General features: G+C 65.1%; 9 protein-coding genes across 10 annotated transcripts; 4 read left to right on the top strand and 5 right to left on the bottom strand.

The window, feature by feature from the left end:
• Nucleotides 1-8: 8 nt before the first annotated feature.
• Nucleotides 9-1,345, top strand: CNA01530 (S-methyl-5'-thioadenosine phosphorylase). Its single transcript, XM_062775075.1, has 6 exons — nucleotides 9-50; nucleotides 100-157; nucleotides 204-225; nucleotides 261-678; nucleotides 848-959; nucleotides 1,010-1,345. Exons 1-6 carry the CDS (start codon nucleotides 35-37, stop codon nucleotides 1,281-1,283), a joined length of 900 nt encoding a protein of 299 aa, XP_062631059.1. The 5' UTR covers nucleotides 9-34; the 3' UTR covers nucleotides 1,284-1,345.
• A 359-nt stretch (nucleotides 1,346-1,704) lies between these two features.
• Nucleotides 1,705-3,288, top strand: MCYG_03459 (putative leucine aminopeptidase). The gene is made up of 2 exons (XM_062775074.1): nucleotides 1,705-2,467; nucleotides 2,526-3,288. The coding sequence occupies exons 1-2, from the start codon at nucleotides 1,732-1,734 to the stop codon at nucleotides 3,221-3,223; spliced, it is 1,434 nt and encodes a 477-aa protein (XP_062631058.1). The 5' UTR covers nucleotides 1,705-1,731; the 3' UTR covers nucleotides 3,224-3,288.
• A 32-nt stretch (nucleotides 3,289-3,320) lies between these two features.
• YJL163C_2 (uncharacterized protein) lies at nucleotides 3,321-6,265 on the bottom strand (the record flags this gene model as incomplete). Its single annotated transcript, XM_062775073.1, has 4 exons — nucleotides 3,321-4,000; nucleotides 4,042-4,577; nucleotides 4,620-5,744; nucleotides 5,925-6,265. The coding sequence occupies 4 exons, from the start codon at nucleotides 6,263-6,265 to the stop codon at nucleotides 3,321-3,323; spliced, it is 2,682 nt and encodes an 893-aa protein (XP_062631057.1).
• Nucleotides 6,266-7,387: 1,122 nt separating this feature from the next.
• Nucleotides 7,388-9,518, top strand: CYP4F3_1 (Docosahexaenoic acid omega-hydroxylase CYP4F3; the record flags this gene model as incomplete). Of its 2 annotated transcripts, none has more annotated exons than XM_062775072.1 (8): nucleotides 7,388-8,203; nucleotides 8,299-8,358; nucleotides 8,396-8,566; nucleotides 8,611-8,929; nucleotides 8,999-9,065; nucleotides 9,161-9,196; nucleotides 9,244-9,354; nucleotides 9,388-9,518. In XM_062775072.1, 8 exons carry the CDS (start codon nucleotides 7,388-7,390, stop codon nucleotides 9,473-9,475), a joined length of 1,668 nt encoding a protein of 555 aa, XP_062631055.1. In that variant the 3' UTR covers nucleotides 9,476-9,518. The 2 variants fall into 2 exon arrangements, with proteins under 2 accessions (XP_062631055.1, XP_062631056.1); XM_062775071.1 differs by having other exon boundaries at nucleotides 8,999-9,116.
• Nucleotides 9,519-9,539: 21 nt separating this feature from the next.
• CPS1_4 (Carboxypeptidase S) lies at nucleotides 9,540-11,533 on the bottom strand. The gene is made up of 3 exons (XM_062775070.1): nucleotides 10,712-11,533; nucleotides 10,438-10,663; nucleotides 9,540-10,387 (listed from the first exon to the last, which is right to left on the bottom strand). Exons 1-3 carry the CDS (start codon nucleotides 11,519-11,521, stop codon nucleotides 9,627-9,629), a joined length of 1,797 nt encoding a protein of 598 aa, XP_062631054.1. The 5' UTR covers nucleotides 11,522-11,533; the 3' UTR covers nucleotides 9,540-9,626.
• Nucleotides 11,534-11,721: 188 nt separating this feature from the next.
• Nucleotides 11,722-13,027, top strand: GPP2 ((DL)-glycerol-3-phosphatase 2). The gene is made up of 7 exons (XM_062775069.1): nucleotides 11,722-11,829; nucleotides 11,925-11,934; nucleotides 11,960-11,994; nucleotides 12,029-12,094; nucleotides 12,148-12,371; nucleotides 12,538-12,787; nucleotides 12,826-13,027. Exons 1-7 carry the CDS (start codon nucleotides 11,766-11,768, stop codon nucleotides 12,969-12,971), a joined length of 795 nt encoding a protein of 264 aa, XP_062631053.1. The 5' UTR covers nucleotides 11,722-11,765; the 3' UTR covers nucleotides 12,972-13,027.
• A 25-nt stretch (nucleotides 13,028-13,052) lies between these two features.
• On the bottom strand, nucleotides 13,053-14,785 carry LOC62_06G008531 (uncharacterized protein). Its single transcript, XM_062775068.1, has 4 exons — nucleotides 14,618-14,785; nucleotides 14,284-14,572; nucleotides 13,564-14,241; nucleotides 13,053-13,394 (listed from the first exon to the last, which is right to left on the bottom strand). The coding sequence occupies exons 1-4, from the start codon at nucleotides 14,666-14,668 to the stop codon at nucleotides 13,189-13,191; spliced, it is 1,224 nt and encodes a 407-aa protein (XP_062631052.1). The 5' UTR covers nucleotides 14,669-14,785; the 3' UTR covers nucleotides 13,053-13,188.
• Nucleotides 14,786-15,024: 239 nt separating this feature from the next.
• LOC62_06G008530 (uncharacterized protein) lies at nucleotides 15,025-16,115 on the bottom strand. The gene is made up of 5 exons (XM_062775067.1): nucleotides 15,906-16,115; nucleotides 15,717-15,851; nucleotides 15,643-15,676; nucleotides 15,529-15,590; nucleotides 15,025-15,469 (listed from the first exon to the last, which is right to left on the bottom strand). Exons 1-5 carry the CDS (start codon nucleotides 16,012-16,014, stop codon nucleotides 15,201-15,203), a joined length of 609 nt encoding a protein of 202 aa, XP_062631051.1. The 5' UTR covers nucleotides 16,015-16,115; the 3' UTR covers nucleotides 15,025-15,200.
• Nucleotides 16,116-16,775: 660 nt separating this feature from the next.
• Nucleotides 16,776-17,887, bottom strand: LOC62_06G008529 (uncharacterized protein; the record flags this gene model as incomplete). Its single annotated transcript, XM_062775066.1, has 6 exons — nucleotides 16,776-16,981; nucleotides 17,028-17,126; nucleotides 17,184-17,303; nucleotides 17,389-17,630; nucleotides 17,653-17,820; nucleotides 17,883-17,887. 6 exons carry the CDS (start codon nucleotides 17,885-17,887, stop codon nucleotides 16,776-16,778), a joined length of 840 nt encoding a protein of 279 aa, XP_062631050.1.
• Between the last annotated feature and the right edge of the window lie 274 nt (nucleotides 17,888-18,161).

The following is an 18,161-nucleotide window of genomic DNA, read 5'->3' as shown; positions in this document are numbered from 1 at the left end:
CATGCTATCTCGCATCGCAACAAGCACATTCAAAATGGCAGAGAGCAAGGGTGCGTAGGCGGCGGCGGCGCCATCAGCAGCATTGCTGACAGACGCCAGTTCTTATCGGCGTCATTGGCGGCTCGGGCCTGTACCACCTGGACAACCTCAAGTTTATGTAAGTGCCGCGTGTGTGTGTGTGGGGACAGTGCTGACGTCAACAGCCGCTCCGTCGAGGTCGACACTGTGAGCTTCTTCTGCAGACCCAGCTAACCCCCTAGCCCTGGGGCAAGCCCTCCTCCCCCATCTCCATCTCGACGCTGCCCAACGGCACCGAGATCGCGTTCATCTCGCGCCACGGCGCGCACCACACCATCACGCCGACCGAGGTCAACGGCCGCGCCAACATCGCCGCGCTCAAGCACCTCGGCGTGCAGGCCATCGTGGCCTTCTCGGCCGTTGGCTCGCTCCGCGAGGAGATCGCCCCGGGCCACTTTGTCATCCCCGACCAGATCATCGACCGCACAAAGGGTATCCGCGCCGACACCTTCTTCCGCGGCGACGGCGTCGTCGTGCACTCCATGTTTGGCGACCCGTTCTCCAACAAGCTCAACAAGTTTGTCGCGCCGCGCGTGGCTGACATCCTTGCCAACTCGGGCGTCAAGGTCCACACTGGCAAGACGGTTGTCTGCATGGAGGGTGAGTGGCCGCGAGCGACGAGGGGGCCAGCGAGGAGGCAGTGGACGGTTGGCTGCGCTCGTCAACCAGCGCGAACGTGGCACACCTATAGCCTAGCTCAGCCACATTGCGCACGCCCCCCGCCGCCCCCGATGCCCGACCCGCTGAATAACGCTCACACAACCCCCAGGCCCTGCCTTCTCCACCCGCGCCGAGTCGCTCATGTACCGCCAGTGGGGCGGCGACATCATCAACATGTCGGTGATTCCCGAGGCCAAGCTTGCTCGCGAGGCCGAGATTGAGTATGTCGGCGCTATTTCCTCAAAAGTCAGGCGAACTAACACCCGCCCAGCTACACCCTCATCTGCACGGCTACCGACTACGACGCGTGGCGCGTCGGAGAGGCCCCCGTGACCGTCGAGGAGGTCGTCAAGACGCTGCACACCAACGCGGGCAACTCGCGCGCCGTCGCCGCCGGCATTCTCGAGGAGGTCGCGCTCCACGTCGCGTCGGGCGAGCTCGACGAGATCAAGGGCTCGATGCGCTTCGCGTGCATCACGCGTGCCGAGAGCCAGTCGGCCGAGGCCAAGAAGAAGTACTCGTTCATCCTGCCGTACTTTGAGTAGACAGAGAGAGATAGATGCATAGCGCGTCGACCGTGATACGGTCGGCGCGGGGCGAGAGCAGCTCAACTTTGCTCCATAATAGTTTTGCGGCGCAGTGAGTGACGTGGCTGGCTAGCGGTGGACCTTCGGCGACTGGCGTGACGGTGGCGTGATGTCGGATCCGAGGGGGCAGGGGGTCGTGGTCAGCGAGGTCGCATCGCCGACGCCGAGGCTGCAGCGGCGGTGGGGTTGCTAGTATGCGCGGGGGAGCGGTGGGCACGCCCAGTGTAGGTGACTGGGTGCGTGGGCGGCGTGCGTGAGTACCGCGTGAGATTGTGCCTCTCATCCAACTGCCACAAATCAGCCGACGTCCCGCATGGCGTCATACCCTGGCAGCTGGCAGCACTCACGCGTCCACACGGCCTTGTCCGTCTCCTCTTCATCATCTCATTCCATCCACACCACCACGATGGCCCCGCTCGCCGCCCTCCTCCCAGTCCTACTAGCGCTCGGCGCGGCCGCGTCGCCAACGCTGCTAATCACGCCGAGCGCGCCGACGCCGTCCCTCGCGCCGTGCCTCGCCGCCGCGTACCACGGCAAGTATGGCGCCGAGCACGTCTTCCTCGCGTCCGACGCGTGCGTCGCCGAGTCTGCTGGCCTTTTGAGCGCGGGCTCGCTCGTGCCCACGCTCGAGGACGAGGTCGTCGTCTGGGTCGGCCGCGCGGGCGTCGAGGGCGCCGCGCCGTTCTCCGCCGAAGGCGTGTTCGCGCAGATCCAGTCCGCGGGCCGCAAATTCCTGCCGGCTCTCCTGGCGGCCGAGGACGGTACCCAGAAGGTGTTCTCCGCGCCGGCCTCCTCGGCGTCCCTCTCGCTCCTGCACGCGTCCGACAGCGCGCTCTTCCTCTCCGTCCCCCGCGCCGCGCTGCCAGTGCTGGACACGCTCCTGCCCCCGCACTACGTCCCCGTCGGCGTCGCCCCGAGCCCCGTCGCACTGGGATGGGACGTGCCCGCCCACTATGCCGAGCACCTCGCCAACGTGACCCGCCACCTGCGCTTCCGGCCCGACATCGCGACCGTCGTCAACACGATTGACGCGGACGCGATCCGCCGCGACGTGCGCTGGCTCACGGGCGAGGCGCCGAGCGGTATCGTCTCCAGGCATAGCTTTACCGAGGGCGCGCGCGTCGCTGCCAAGTGGATCAAGGGTGGGTCGCGGTGCGCTGCGTTGCCTTGGGAGTGGAACAGCGCTGACACCCGCCGCAGAGAAGGTCGAGGCCACTGGCGCCGACTGCGAGTACTTCCCCTACCTTGAGGGCTTCTCCCCCGACGTGCTCTGCACGTACCCCTCCGACTCTAGCGAGCGGGTCATCCTCTCGGGTCACTACGACTCACGCGGCTCGTTTGGGTCTACGCGCGCGCCTGGCGCCGACGACGACGGCAGCGGCACGTCGCACGTGCTGGCTGTTGCTGCGGGTATCGCCGCGCACAACATCACGTTCGACAAGAAGGTGACGCTCGCGTTCTTCTCGGGCGAGGAGCAGGGCCTGTGGGGCTCGCATTACTGGGCCAAGCACCTTGCATCCGAGAACGCGACCGTCGTGCTCCAGATCCAGGCAGACATGCTCGCGTACCGCGTCCCCGGCGAGCCGCTGCAGCTCGGCCTGCCGGCGACGATCGAGCTGCCCGAGGCCGGCTGGCTCGTCGCCAACGTCAGCGCACTGTACGCCCCCGAGCTGGTCGTCGGCCGCACAGAGGCATGCTGCTCCGACCACCAGAGCTTCATCTCGTACGGCTTCCCCGCCACGCAGGTGTTTGAGCGTAACGGCTGGATCGCAGACCCCATGTACCACAACTCGGGCGACCTCGCCGACCGCGAGGGCTACGACTTTGACCAGATTGCGAGCATCGCAAAGGTGACGTTTGCGACGGTGCTCGAGGTGGCGGGGTTCAAGACGAAGTAAGCGGCATCGAGGGCAGCCCAGTGCTGGTTGCCGCCAGACAACAGTAGAGCAGAAGTAGACGGAACGGATCATGCAATGGTCATATCTCATTAATATTCTACGATCTAGCACCCCCGCTCTCCTCAGCGTCGACGGGCTTCTTCTCAGGCTTGGACGGGATGAACGCGGCGACAATCTGCCCGAGCACGAGGGCGACAGCCGTGAGCGCGAACACGGCCGGGGCGTAGAAGCGCAGCGTCGCGCCGAAGAGCTTGCTGAAGATGATGGGGGAGATGAGCGCGCCCGAGACGGCGTGCACGACGGCAATGGCGCCAAACAGGCGCCCCGTCTCGGCCTTGTTGGGGAGGAAGTTGAGCGCGAGCGAGTTGGCGCTCGCGATGCCCGCACTACCGAGGGTGATGAACGCCGTACCCGATACAAACCGGCTCTGGAGGGGCGGCACGTCGGTCGAGAGCGTGCTGTAACCTACCAGTTCGGCGAGCATGCCTGCGCGGAGGAGCCAGTAGTCTATCTCCGGCGAGCGCGTGCTGTTCTCCTTGGGCTCTGCTGGGGGTGGCGGGGGCGGGGGCGGCGGGGCTGGGGGAGGGGTGGGGTCCGGCCGGCGGGTGTACGTCCCGAATATGGCCTCCTCGATGTCGATCTCGTCGTCGAACGCCGCGGTCCCCGGGATCATGTTCGCCAGCAGCGGCGTGCGCTCCGTCGGCACGGTAGGCACCGTGGCGGCTACGCGCCGGCGCTCGCGCTCGGCAATGTGCCATCTCGCGTAGCGGAGCGCGACTGGGGGTCCGTCAGTGGCTGCGCACGCCAGTGGCACTTACTTGGTAGTAGGACGACGAGCGTGATGACTCGACAGAGCGAGATGAAGCTCAGGTACGGGCCGACAATGCTCGGGCCCCACTGGAACGCGAAGAGCGCGTACTGGAGCTTGAAGGGGACGACGCCCATCGTGATGCTGTTGAGGAAGATGAGGACGCCGATATACGTCATGCTCCACGCCTGGCGCGAGTGGGCGACCTTGCCGTCGACGCGCTGGGGGAGGAACACGCCAAGCGACGCGAGCGGCGCGAAGAGTTTGCGCGCGAACCGGCGCAGGTTGCCCTGCAGGCGCCGTTTCGTCCGCCCGCGCACGCTCGAGACGCGGGACCACGCCGAGCCGTCGTCGCTTGAGTCCAGGTCGTCGGCGTCCTCCCATGCCCGCTCGGCCGCCTCGCGCTCCGACGCAGCCTTGTGGCTCGCGTTGGCGCGCTTGCGCAGGTGGCTGCGCGCCTCGCGGCTCAGGCTCTCGGGCAGCAAGAAGCGGATCAGGATGGTGAGGATGAACTGGCACACTATGGAGAAGTGGAATGGCGAGAGGCTGCGCGCGGGGCGTTAGTGGTTAAGGCTGCGCGCCACTTACATGTTGCCTGTTGTGCTGATGAGCGTCGAGCCGAGCACCGGCCCGATCGTCGACCCCGCCGTTAGGGACGTCGCGAGCCAGCCAAACTCGGACGCGCGGCTGCCGTCGGGCGTCACGTCAGAGATGTAAGCGTACATCGTCGCCGTGGCGGTCGAGTATCCGCCCAGGATGCCGTCGAGGATCGGGCCGAGCAGCAGCAGGTAGTAGCTGTGCGTGATGAGGTGCGGGAAGCTGGCGATGGTGAACAGCGACACGTCGTTGAGGAACATGCCGAACTGGACCACGGACTGGACCTTGCGCCGGCCAATACGGTCGCTCACGCTCGCCCACAGCCCTGTCGTGAGCGCCGAGAGCAGGCCGGTCGACACGGTCAGCAGCATCACGAGGTGGGCGCCTGCGCGCTGGACGCCGGGGTCGCGCTTGCATGCTGCTGGGTCTATGTGCGGGAACGGCGGGGGAAGGTCTGGGGGGAGGTTGGGGTCGGGCGGTGTGGGGATGTCGCGGTCGTCTCCACCAGACGGGACGTCCGGTGTCGGATCTGCCGGCTGTGACGGCTCTGGTGTAGGCGCCGGCGCTGTCTTCTTGCGGTTCTTCCACTGGTAAATGTCCTTCTGGGCGTCGATGAACCACTTCTCACCAGGGGAGAGGACACGCTCGCCTGGCAGAGTGGGCGAGGGCTCGACGGGCGTCGTGGCGTGATGTGTCGTGACTGCACTCGCGTTCGAGACTCCTGCGTACTCCCAGTCGCCGAGGTCGCCGAGCCCGCTCACGCCGTACCCCTGCAGCCCGAACCCGTGTCCACTCACACCGTCGCTTGTCGTTTGCGGCGGGTGGGCCAGACACGCAAAGTCGAGGTACAGCTCTGCGCGGGAGCTGCTCGTGATGCCGAGGTTGAGGGTCGCGCCGATTCCGAAGAAGAGGATCCAGCGTGCGTCCGGTCTGCGCCATGCTTTCCGCCGCGCAAAGCTCCCCGCGGAGAGGTTGTCAAAGTCCACGCCGTCAGGCAGGCTCGCAATGCTGGCGAGATCGTCGGGCGTCGCGCCGTTGATGTACTCGACTGTCACTTTGCCGTCGTCATCCTCATCGCCGTCGCTCTCCTCGTCCTCGCCGACCTGCGCGAGCGGGCTGGGACGGGGAGCAGTGAAGTGTACCCTCGGGCTGGGGGGCACGAAGGCTGGCGAGCTGGTCCGCCGGGTCGAGCTGGACCGGAACCCTGTAGCGGGCGAGCCCGCGCGCGAACCAGCGCGGCTCGGTACAGGCGTGCTCCGCACACTGACGATAGGGCTCACCGTCGGGGTCGCGTACCGGTCGATCTGGGCTCTCTCCGCCAGGCCGTCCTCCACGCCGAGGAGGGACAGCGGGTCGCCCGAGGGCACGTACAGCCCCTGCTGCGGGTGGAGCTGGATAAGCTCGACCTCGAGGTGTCGCCGCACGGTCGAGACTGAGCGGCCGGTCGCACCGCGCGGCGTCGCATGGCGGCGGCTGCTGCCGATAACGCTGGAAGTGCGGCCTTGGCCCTGCGGTGTGTTGCTCCGTGATGCTGGGGTGCTCGCGGCATGCAGCGCCGCGCGCAGCCCCGTGTCGAGCACCTGCGCGAACTCGTCGACGCCTTCGCCTGTTTCTGGAGGAGCGGGTGTCCCCGTCATGTTGTTGTAGTTGGATAACGAACGTGTGAAGGGGGGAATGAGATGTCGCCGTCAACGTCGCCGTCTCTTTCGTTGCCGTCGTCGTCGAGCTAATGAACTGCGGTGAACAACTGCTTATTCCTCATCAGTAGCAATGTTTGCTCATGGTCACGATGATGTCGACGGTCGTATTGGTCCATTACTCGCCGTAGTGGTGGACAGCGATGGTGGAGGCTCGAGGCTGTCGCCGCCCAAAATGACTCTAAATCACGCAACCGCTGCCAAGCGGCCGCAAGCGACGCGCGCGATACGCCCACAGCAGCTGTATGTGGGTGACACACAGAATGTGCAGAGCACGAGCACGACGACGCACATTCAGGCGCGCGCGGCGAGATTTTTGGTTTCTGCATGACAGTGACAGTGGGAGGGGTGGATGCGGAACATCAGATTGCGATTCGGTTCCAGTAAATAGGGCTAAGAGCAAGCAGGAACCACCCAAGCATCAGGCGGCCACCAGGCCGCCGATCCATGACATCAGCGGTCTGAGCGTCAGCAACTACCATCTGTGCGTGGGTGCGGGGCAGGCATGCATGGGCGTGCATGTATGCAGGGAGGCGGCGCGCGGCGCGCGGCATTCGGTGAGCAAGCGTGCGTGGGCGCGTGGGGCAGTGGACGGAGCGAGGTTGAAGGCAGCGAGAACCGAGCGAAGAACCGGAGAAGCCGACACAAATCCGCGGAAGTGGTCTGTGCTGGGTGGGGGAGGTCAGCTGGAGAGGGTGGGGTGAGGTGAGGCGGGGTGCATGGGGTACTGTCTGTTCGAGAAGTGCCAAGCATGCGGGGGTGGGTGCTGGGTCGGTGTGCTTGCAGCTTGCCCGCTGCTGGCGTCTGCCTGCGCGCGTCGCAATGGCCTGTTTGTGGTTGGCTTGCTTGGCAGACGACGCTTGCTTGTTATCGGCTAGGCACTACACCCAAGTTGCCGGAAAGTGAGTGAGCAGTGGCGGCGGCAACGGCGCGAACGGCTCGACGTCACGCGGGGCAACTGCCCATTCCCCGCACCACCCATAGTCGCTTCTCGTCCACGGTATATATCTCACGCCGCACGCGCGCCGAACACACGTTCCCTCCACCCGTCAACTTCCTACCATGTCGCTGACATCCTACGTGAGCGGCGCGCTCGGCGCCATCGCGCGCCTGTCCTGGCTGCAGCTCTTCGGCCTCGGCGTGGCCGGCTTCCTCGGCTTCCTCGCCAGCCTCTACGTCTACCTGTACATCTGCTCGGAGTGGGCTATCTCGTACGGCAACCTCCCTGGCCCGGACCGCGACCACTGGCTTGTCGGCAACCTCATCTACCTCGTCAAAAGGCAGCACCCGACGCCGGCGTACCGCGCCTGGGCGGACAAGTACGGCGCCACGGGCCGCGTGCACGGCTTCCTCGGCAGCAAACGCGTGTACACTGTCGACCCGGTCGCCATCTCGCACATCACACAGCACCCCGACCAGTGGCCCAAGTCGCAGGCGATGAGCATCATGCTGCGCCGCATGCTCGGAGACGGCCTCGTCACGGTCGAGGGGTACGACCACCGCCGGCAGAGGCGCCTGCTCAACCCTGCCTTCTCGCCCAAGGCGGTGCGGGAGATGGCCCCCATCTTCTACGACCGTGCTCTGGCGCTCCACCACAAGTTTACTGACATGATCGAGGACGGCGCGAGCAGCAGCCAACTGCTTGCCGACGGCGACCGCGAGAAGCTGCCCAAGGACGCTGGCGCGATCGACGTCGGCGTGTACACTGAGCTCACGACGCTCGATGTCATCGGCCAGGCTGGGTTCGACTACGAGTTTGAGAGCCTCACGACCAAGAAAAATGAGCTGCTGGACGCTTTTCACAGCGCGCTCAAGGTTATGCAGAAGGGCGCGGCGCTGAGCCAGCTGCAGAACAGGTTCCCGATCTTTGATGCGCTGGTGAGTGCAAAGCGCCGCTGGCGGACGGGAGGAAGAAAACAGTGGCACCTCATGTGGCCAGCGGACGCACGAACCCCACTGACACCACACCCCAGCCCACGCCCATGACCAAGAGCGGCGCCATCTCCAAGGCGACGATGAACCGCGTCGGCGACGTGAGTGCGCCTCCCGACTGGACTGACGCCGCTGCAGGGCATTGTCAACGACAAGACACGTATCGTCAAGCAGATCGGCATCGACAAGGAGACGGATCTCGGCACGTCCGACCTCCTCTCGCGCCTCATCCACGCCAACCTTGACCCGGCTCTGACGGCGGGGCAGAAGATGAGCCACGACGAGGTCCAGGCGCAGATCGCCACTTTCGTACGTGCCCTCCGTCTTTCTTCGCTCTGCCCTAACGCCTGCAGCTCTTTGCAGGCTCAGAGACCACAGGCATCGCACTCACATGGGCGCTGTACCGCCTCGCGACCAACCCGGCCATCCAGACGCGCCTGCGTAAGGAACTCCAGACAATCAGCGACGACCAGCCCGACGTCGACACGCTCCACGCACTGCCGTACCTCGAGAAGTTTACCCGCGAGGTGCTCCGCATGGACTCGCCGGTGCCTGTCGTCGCGCGCATGTGCGTCGAGGACACGGTGCTGCCCCTAGGCACGCCGGTGCGCGGGCGCGACGGCACGCTCATCGACAAGATTGTGCTCAACAAGGGGACCGAGGTGGCACTGGGTGAGTAGGCGCAGGTGCCACAAGAAGTGTGGCGCGCCGTCTGGCTCCCTCGCTGACGCTGTCCCGCAGCCCTCAACAGCGTCAACCGCGACCCAGCCATCTGGGGTCCCGACGCCGAGGTGTTCAATCCCGACCGGTACGACAACACTGCTATCCCGACGGCGCAAGTCCCAGGCATCTACGGAAAGTGAGCTGCGCAACGGTGCCTGCTGTGCCACACTGACACGCCAGCCTCATGACTTTCCTCGGCGGCCCACGCAACTGCATGTAAGTGGTTCCGATGTGGAGGGGATAGCCCGCTCACACCACCTCAGCGGCTGGCGCTTCGCCCTCGCCGAGTTCAAGATCATCCTGTTCGTTCTGGTCCGCTCGTTCTCGTTCGCCGAGCTGCCCTCCAAGCCGCCCATCTCGACCGAGACTGTCCTGTGAGTTTACAGTTCCTGCGGCGCTGACGGCAGGGGTATCCTCCGCTCCCGCGTTATTGGACAGGACGGTGTCGTCGTCCCGCTTGTCGTCAGGCCCGTCTCCTCGGATGACTCAGCGTGACCCCCCGCCGCGGCCTCCTGAACGCGAAGTACACAGTCAGAAGTATGTTGTTATTGTTTATGAACCAATGTGAGCAGTCGCACGCGGCAACTCCCAAGCGACTTTCATCCCGCTTTATTTTCTATTCAATTGTCCAGGCCACGTTTTCCGCCTAGTCAGTCCACCCGGCAGTGTTGTGGAGCAGCTTGTAGTAGAAGCGGATGGTGCTGAGGTGGCCGTCGAGCTTCATGCGCTCGTTGACCGTGTGGACGTTGAGTCCGTCCGTCACACGCGCGGGGTTGAACCTGAAGATGTGCTTCGTGAGGCGCCAGGTACGCGCCGTGTCCGTGTTGGCGTACATGCCGGTGGGGGACACGATCGTGTCCTCGCCAAACACGGTCTTGATGGTTCCGGCGAGGAGCTCGAAGGGGGGCGCGTCGGCGGGGGTGTGCGGCGCGGGCTCGAGGCCGCTCTCTGCGCCGCGGGGGACAGACTCAATGGTCAAGTGGCGGTCGGTGCGCTCCTCCTCCTCACCGAACGCCGTGACGCTGAAGCCGAGCTTCTTGGCGTACGGCACCAAAACATCAAGGTAGTGCTGGCGCGTCTCGTTGACCGACGACACGAACGACACGCGGTGGTTGACGACGGCAGTCACGACCTCGGGCAGCGCGTTGACCTTGACGCCGCCGTTGATGAGGTCCACGGCGGTTGTGGTGGCCAGGAAGGCGTTCACCTTGAGGTCGGCGGCCGCGAGCTTCTTGGCGAGCTTGCCCCACTTCTTGGGGTTCTGCACCGCCTTCTTGAGCTTGCCAGGGATGCTAGGCGCATGCTCGGACAGGCAGGAGAGGTACTTGAGGTACGGCGACTGCTCGGTGAGCTCGGGCTTGAAGGGGTGCTCCTCGATCTGGGTGATGAACTTGGAAATATAGCCGACTGGGCAGGGAGTTAGAGTTGAGCGGACAGGAAGCCGTGCGACAACTCACTGCCAGTGTGCGGGGGCGGGACGGACGAGTGACCGCCGAGCGTGTCGACCGTCAGCTTGACGCTCGTGCTGCCCTTCTCCGCCATGCCGAGGGACGCGATGCGGAGGCCGTACACGTCGTCCTCGACGCCGCTGAAGCCCTCGTCGACGAGGAACGCGATGCTGTCGACGCCGTAGCGCTCCTGGATGATGGCCGAGATGGGGCCGGCGCCGCGGCTTCCAGAGATCTGCGGTGATTAGGGCTATTCTCATCCCAAACCTGACAACCCGCTCACCTCCTCGTCAAAGCCGTACCCGATCAGGACGGTACGCTCCGGCGTCCAGCCCTCGTTTGCGAGCTTCTCAATAGCAGCGAGGATGCCCACGAGCGAGTTCTTGCAGTCGCTCGCGCCGCGGCCCCAGATCCAGGTGCCCGGCGCGCCCTCCTCGTCGGTGGTGATGTCGCCCGACCACGGGGCATGGGCCCACTGCCCGATAGTCTCAGGGTTGACGGGCACAGTGTCCTCATGAGCCATGAGGTACACGGGCTTCAAGCCCTCGTTGCTGCCCTTCCAGGTGTACAGGTGCCCGTGGGTGTTGACCTCCTCGTGCTGCAGCGTCTCGTACACCTTGGGGAACTCGGCGGAGAGGTACTCTGCAAACTTGTAGTGCCCGTCGAACGCCGGGTCCTTGGGGTCGGCAGGCGCGTTGTCGTACGATACGGTGTTGATCTGCACCGCGCGCGCGAGGCGCTGTGCCGCCGCGAGGCCATAGCCCTCCTCCGCTGCGGGGTCCCAGTTGTCGCCGACGTTCAAGGGGGCGGGCTGCGCAGGGCAGAAGCCCTTGGGGCTGGGCTTGGGCTTGTGGTGATGCCCATGGCCGCCGTGGCCGCCGTGGTGCTTGCCCTTGCCGGTGACTTTCGCCATGGCGGACTTTGCATGCTCCGCGCAGCCGGCCGTGCCGCCAAGCAGCGGCACGACGAGGAACAGCGCGAGCAGCGCGCCGGCGATGAACTTGATCTTGCGGTTCTCGCCCGCACGCTGCGTGTCGGCGGGGGTAGACGCCGGCGCGGGCAGCGACTGCGGTGTGGCAGCTTTCTCGGACATGGTGTGGTGGGTGAGGAGAAAGTTATTCCGAAGAAAGAGAAGACCAACATGCGATGGCGGTATTTAAGAGCACGCATGAGGTCATTCGGCCAGCTCCGGCGGCTGAGCGGGATCAAAGCCGCGTGGGGTGGGGTTCGGCCCGATCGGCGATGAGTCAAGGTGGAGATGTCTGCAGTCGTTGTCGGCACGTCAACGAGACTCACTCACTCGTCTCTCACTGCACGCACGCAATAAAAACAACAACATGACTGCCCCCACGCTCCGCGCCAAGATCGAATATGTCATCTTCGACATGGACGGGCTGCTGAGTGAGCAAGCGCGGCGTTTGGAACTGAGCTAACGGCAGTGTGAGCCGGACTCTGATCTCCTCCGCTGTTCGTGGTTACTGACCTGCTGGGCGCAGCGACTCGGAGGTGGGTTCGCCGCCCTTGCTCGCAGCACTGACGCCCAGCGCATCTACACCCAGGTCACGAGTGGGTTAGCCTCCGGGGCAGCACTAACCCCCAGACGACATTCTCGCGCGGTATGGCCTCAAGATGACCTGGGAGATCAAGGCGGGGCTGATGGGCAAGGGTGGGTCACCCACTGGGTTTGCCTGCAGCTCAACAACGCTGACGCCGCCGCAGTCCAGCGCGAGGCCTCAGAGTACCTCTTCTCGCACTTCCCCGGCCTCGAGCAAAAGCTCAGCATCGACGACTACCTCACCGAGCGTATCGCGATGCAGGACGAGCTCTTCCGCCGCGTTCCGCCCATGCGCGGCGCGGTCGCCCTCGTGCAGAGCCTGCACAAGGCCGGGGTGCCCATCGCGCTGGCAACGGGGAGCAACAAGCGCAACTTTGAGCTCAAGACGGTGAGTATGGGGCGGCGGTGTATCGGAGGTGTCTCGGAGGTGCGCCGAGGTGGCAGCGGCTCGTGGCTCGAGCTCGCGTATCGCGCCAATACGCCCTGCCTTGCCGCAACACATGCAGGCTGCAGGCAGTAACTTCCTGCCGCCCGCTCGCTAACGCCCGCCCCAGGCCCACCTCCCCGAGCTCTTCGGCCTCTTCGACGCCGACGCGATCCTGACGGCAGACTCGCCCGAAGTGCGCCCAGGCAGGGGCAAGCCCAACCCCGACATCTTCCTCGCGGCGGCGACAAAGCTGGGCAAGGACGTCGGCAGCCCCGACGCCGAGCCGACGGCGGCGCAGGCCGCCGAGCGCGCGCGCGGCCTCGTGTTTGAGGACGCTCGGCCGGGCGTCGCGGCCGGCGTCAAGGCCGGGATGAATGGTGCGTCAAGAGAGAGAACGGCGCTCACGCCCCCGCAGTCGTCTGGGTCCCCGAACCCGAGCTCCTTGCGCTCGAGCCCGATGCCAACTTTGGCGCCAAGCAGGTGCTGGCGCACCTCGAGCAGTGGGACCCCAAGGAGTGGGGCCTGCCGCCTGTTTCGTTTGTCGTTCCCGACCTCAAGTAGGGCTTGTAGCAAGTACCGTGTGGAAATGTCAGCATGGCGAGTTAGCCTCGTGCACGCTCGCGGCCTTCGGCCGCTCGCCACCCCGTTCAATCACAGATGCTTCAGACAATCTACAACAGGCGCTCCGCTGCGCCGACAATGCGCTTCGACTGATAAGAGTGGATGGGTGGCGTGTCGTGTCGTGGCACGCCAATGCAGCTGCAGCAACCCCTCTCGCCTAGCCCCAAACATACTCGTGCAGATTGAACCCGCCCTTCTGGAACGAGCGGAGCTGGTCGGCGATGCGCTCTTCGAGCCCCGACTTGCTATCGGCGGTCCACGAGGGCTGTGGGTCGATGCCGGCGTCGTGCAGCGTGGAGTAGATGGCCGAGGCGGTGCGCGCAATCTGCTCGAGGTGGGACTGGACTGGTCTTCCTTCCGACCCTGGGGGTGTTAGTGGGGGCTGCTCTGAGTGCGGGCAGAAGGAAAGCGCATGTGAACCAGCAATCAGAACGACAATCTGGGCCGAGAACGGCCGAGAAGCGTCACAGCGCCAAGTCACGCGCTCCACCTGTCACAAAGGCCTTTGTGCGTCCCACCTCGTCCGACTTACTCAGAATCGCAGCGTTGACCTGCTGTGCCAGCGCAATCCTTCTCTCCTGCTCGAGGAAGCCGCGGAGGATACTCGTCTCAGGGTTGTTGTAGCCCAGCAGCGCAGTGACATCCTTGATCTCCTGGAGATAAGCCGCACGGTGCTCGGGGCGCAGCTTCATCGCTTCCGTGTGCAGCTCCTGGTGCATGGTCATGAGGTCGCGGAACGGGTCGCCGCTGAGCGCCGTGCTGCCTGTCAACGAGTCGATAGATGACGAGGGGGACGACGTCGCGCTCTGCGTGGGCACGCTGCGCATCTCCTCGATGTAACGCTGGATGCTGAGGTTGAGCTTTACGTGGCCTGGGTCCGACGAGCGAGTGAAGAGGGGTACCGTGTGGTTGGTCGCGGACGGGGGAGGGGCGGTTGCGCCTGGCGTCGACGGTGCTGTGCGCGAGCGGGACGACGACGGCTGGGGGAGATAAGGTGACAGGTTGCTCGCGCCGTTGGTCGTGCCATTGCCGGCGCCGTTCGACTCTGCACCGTTACTGCTCGCGCCGTTCGAGTGGCTGCTCGGCTCGGCGCCATTGCGGAGCGCGTTCAGCACGGCCGCCGTCGTGGGGTTGAGCACTGCGGGGAAGTGGGCGTTGAGCGCGGCGACTGCGCGCACGACAGCCCCAGAAAGGATAAAGTCGAGGATTTCTAGGCCCGTTAGCTCGGCCGCTCGCTGGCATGGCGACGCACCTCTCCGCCGATCAATAGACGCCAGGGCCGCGTCGTCGAGAATCATGTTGTCGCGCTCAGCCCCAACACCGCCTAGTAGCGAGACAGCGCCCGCGTCCACGTCCATGGCGGAAGACGAGGACGAGGCGGCGGCGGCGGCAGCGGCGTCATCCGCTCCCGTCAAGGGCGGCGTGGGCGACGCAGAGGGCGACGCCTGCGCCGTCCGTGTCCTGTTGTTGCTGCTCTGGGCGAGCACCTTGGCCGTGTTGGAGTAGGCGCTGTTGATAACATAGTCGAGGACAATGTCATGCTGTGGGCTGGTCAGTAGGCATTCACCGGGGTGGGTGGGGCTCACGAGGGAGGTCATGGCCGGGGAGGGGGGCGCGGCGCCAGCCTTGGACTCCATCGAGAGTCCGGGGGTGTGGGTGGGGGTGGGGGGTGTGGGCTGGCAGGAGGAGGGTGAGGTTGGGGGCGGCGACGGTGTCGAGGTGTGTCGCTGTTAAAGTGTGTAAATGTACAAGAATGAAGTGCTGTCGAGTGAGTGGGGGGGTTGAGTGGGTGTTGGGCGGCGACGGCAACTTCAACGCCGTGCAGCATCCAGGAGTCACACGCTGGCTGGACGGCGGCATCAATACAACACAAGCTCGTCATTCCACCCGCCATGGGTCACTTTGCCACCATTTCTTTGCATCCGGCCAATGTGCACCTGTTCCACTACGGCCGTATCCCCCACGCCCACACCCACGCACACGCGCCCACTCGCACGCCGTTACTAAGATGCATAGGTCATTGCACCACAAAATAGGTATAATCGTCGTCACCATCCACAAGCCAATGTCCACTGTCGATTCCACCACCGGGGCTAGCCTTGGCGCGCAGTGGCTGACGCCTTACGCCACCAGGTAAACACTGGGCGAGCAAGTCGTCGTCGTCGTCGCTTAGGCCACAATGTAGGCAGCGGCACCGGCAACAGCGGCGACGGCGACGGGGGCGACGGCGAGGATGCCAGCCGACGAGGGCTTGGTCGAGGCCGAGGGGGCAGCCGAGGCTCCCGAGTGCGAGGCGTTTCCGGCCGCACCGCTGGCACCGGCAACAGCCGAGCCCGAAGCGGTAGCCGTGACCTGGGGGGCACCGGCCGAGGCGGCACCAGGGGGGTAGGGCGAGTTGGCGGCCTTGATCTCGAAGGGCTGCGAGGTGGCCCAGACGTCTGGAGAGTGTCAGAAGAAATGCAGGTAGCGGGAGATCAGCGCCGACGCCACCACTCACCAGTCTGGTTGAGGGGGTTGGAGAACTGGAGAACGTAGCCAGTGCCGGGCTTCTGGTTAAGGCTGTAGTGTGTGAGCGATGGACACGCAGCACTCGGCATGCGCCACTACTCACGCAGCAATAGCCAGCGACGTCTGGTAGGTAGGAGCTGGGGGTCAGCGCAAGTGCCGCTGGGTGTCGATACCTACTCTGAGCGCTCAGGGCCTGGACACCCGAGAGGAGGTTGACGTCGGGGTTGGAGAGCCAGGCGACAAAGGTGCCGGTGGTGTCGGGCGAGGGGGTGTCGCCGCCCCAGGCAAGCGTGTTGGTGTTGCCGTTGATCCCTAGTGGAATGGGTCAGCGTGGTCTCCATTCCGCAGCAGCAGATGTCAACCTACACCAGTTGTCCGAGTTGGGGTAGGTGATCTTGAGGCCGCCCTTTCCGGGGGACTGCTGAGCGGCGACAAAGGCCGGGAGGGCGAGAGCGAGGAAGGCCGAGACGAGCATTGTAAGTAGTTTGAGATGGAAAGTAGAGAGTGTGTGTGGGGTGAGATGTAGGATGTAATGAGCGTTGCAAGGGGGGGTTGTGGTGAAGGGGGTGTGTGTAGTGGGAAATGGCTGGGGGGTGGGTGGGTGTGGGCGTGTGGTGGGACGAGGCGAGGGGAGGAAGGCAAGGGGGGGGGAGGGCAAGAGAGCCAGGGACGGCTTTGGCAATCACGTCGCGCGGCGCGACCTGCTCTGCCAGCCAGGGTGTTTGTGTTTCAGCGGGACGACGTGCCTCCTTTAACTGGTGGCCCGGCTCACCCGGGACTGGCGCCGTCACGCTGCCCCGCACTGCAGCACCTATTCATTGCTCTGCTGGATCTGCACTAGTGCGAGGGGATGCATGGTGCATGAGCAACTCATAGCACCAGCTCGCAGCCGTGTCGACGCACGCACGCCCAAGGGCTAGCTTACCGGTTCAGGCTCACCCCCCAGCCCGCCCGCCTTTGCCCTAAGGTTTGATTCGGCAGGATGGCTGGCGATCCTGACGCCGGCGGCTCTTGGCGGGGAACAAAGTCGGCGTCGTAGGTCGTTGCCCGCTGTGCAGTGCAGCCAGTCGCCACAAATACATTAGCAGAGGTACAAATGAGTGAGTTTCTATTTCTAATCGGCGTGGCAGTGTCCAGATCGTCCTAATGTGTCGTCGTCGTCGTCGTCAATGTTCAGTAGTGTCCGTGATGGGTGTGTGTGTGTGTGTCGTTGCGGGTCCGTGGCGAGGGTTGGCGCTACAGTGTCCAGGCAACAGCAGCAGCGATCGCCCCAGCCCCAGCCGCCGCCAGCAACCCCGGCCCCGCGGCCCGCCCCGCCCCGCTCCCGAACGGCTGGGGGTTATACTCCGGGTCGACAGCGGTGATGGTCGCGAACCCGGCCGGCACGACGGGTTTGGCGCCCGAGCGGCGGATCTCGAACGGCTCGGAGATGGCGTAGTCGCCTGGCGGGGTGGGTCAGCTTTACCATCCCTCCGAGGCCACACCCACGGCTCTGGTTGCGCGAGTCGCGCAGAGTAAGCATGTACCCCGGCCCTGGGATGGCGGGGTTCGCAACCGACAGCTGCATGGACGTGAAGCCGGGGGGTACTGGGGGTGTCAGCTTGCCGCTGGTGATGATGGCAGAGAAGGAAGACAACAACCCACCCGCACTCGACATGTAATACGCATACGGCATGATCCGCTCATCCGGGTTGGTGAGGATGATGTCGACGGGCACGGTGAGGGCCGGCGCCCACTGGATCACGACGCCGGCGTTGAGGACCCCTGGGTGTGTTAGTGGGACATGGCAACGCGGACAGAGGGTGGCAGCTGAGACGGCAATGCCACCCCACCCCCTGGCCCCACTCACACCAGTCGTTCGAGGTGGGGAAGTAGATCTGCGCGCCGTCAGACACGCCGGTAGGGCTCGGCCCGACGGTGATGAGCGTCGTGGAGGTGACCGCTGCGGGGCCGTTATCTGGCGCTGGGGTCGAGGTCGAGTTGGTTGCGGCGTCGGTGGAGGAGGAGGGCGTACTTGTCTCCGACGACGTTGAGTCGCTCTGTGAGGAAGACGACCGGGCACGCGTAGACTTGCTCGACGACGAGGACGAGCTGGACTCGGTGATCTGCTCACTTGTCGCCGTTGTCGTGGAGCTCGAACTCGACGACGACGAGCTCTCCTGCGCCCCGCTCTCGCTCGACTTCTTCGCGCGGGGCACTGGTCGTCGTGTGCGTGTGGGGGTTGGCGTAGGCGCAGACGTCGCTGTCGTCGGTGGTGTAGTTATCGTCGCCGTCGCCGTCGCTGTCGGTGGTGGCCCCCGCGCCGCAGCCGCCACCACCGCCCCAGCGAGCAAAAGTATCGACCTCATGTGTACATGCCGAGCCGACCACCCCCCGAGCCAGAGCTTATGAACCCCCGACCCAGTTTTTCGCGCGCCTCGGTCGCAAGGGGCCAGAATTAGCTGTAACCAAGGTTGAATGTGTCTGCGAGGAGGTGCCCTGATCGTGTTGCAGCAGCGCTCGCTGGCAGTGTCGCAGCACCTGAGACAGCACCACCGCCACACTCACCACCCCCTGGCCCTGCGTTTCGCCTCAAAGGTTCCTCACGACGACACGGACATTGCCCACCACCCGGCCCAGATC

The sequence above is a fragment of the Vanrija pseudolonga genome, chromosome 6 (assembly GCF_020906515.1).
Source record: "Vanrija pseudolonga chromosome 6, complete sequence".
NCBI lineage: Eukaryota > Fungi > Basidiomycota > Tremellomycetes > Trichosporonales > Trichosporonaceae > Vanrija > Vanrija pseudolonga.
Note: the sequence above shows the minus strand (reverse complement) of the source record. Positions and strands in the feature narration are given on the sequence as shown.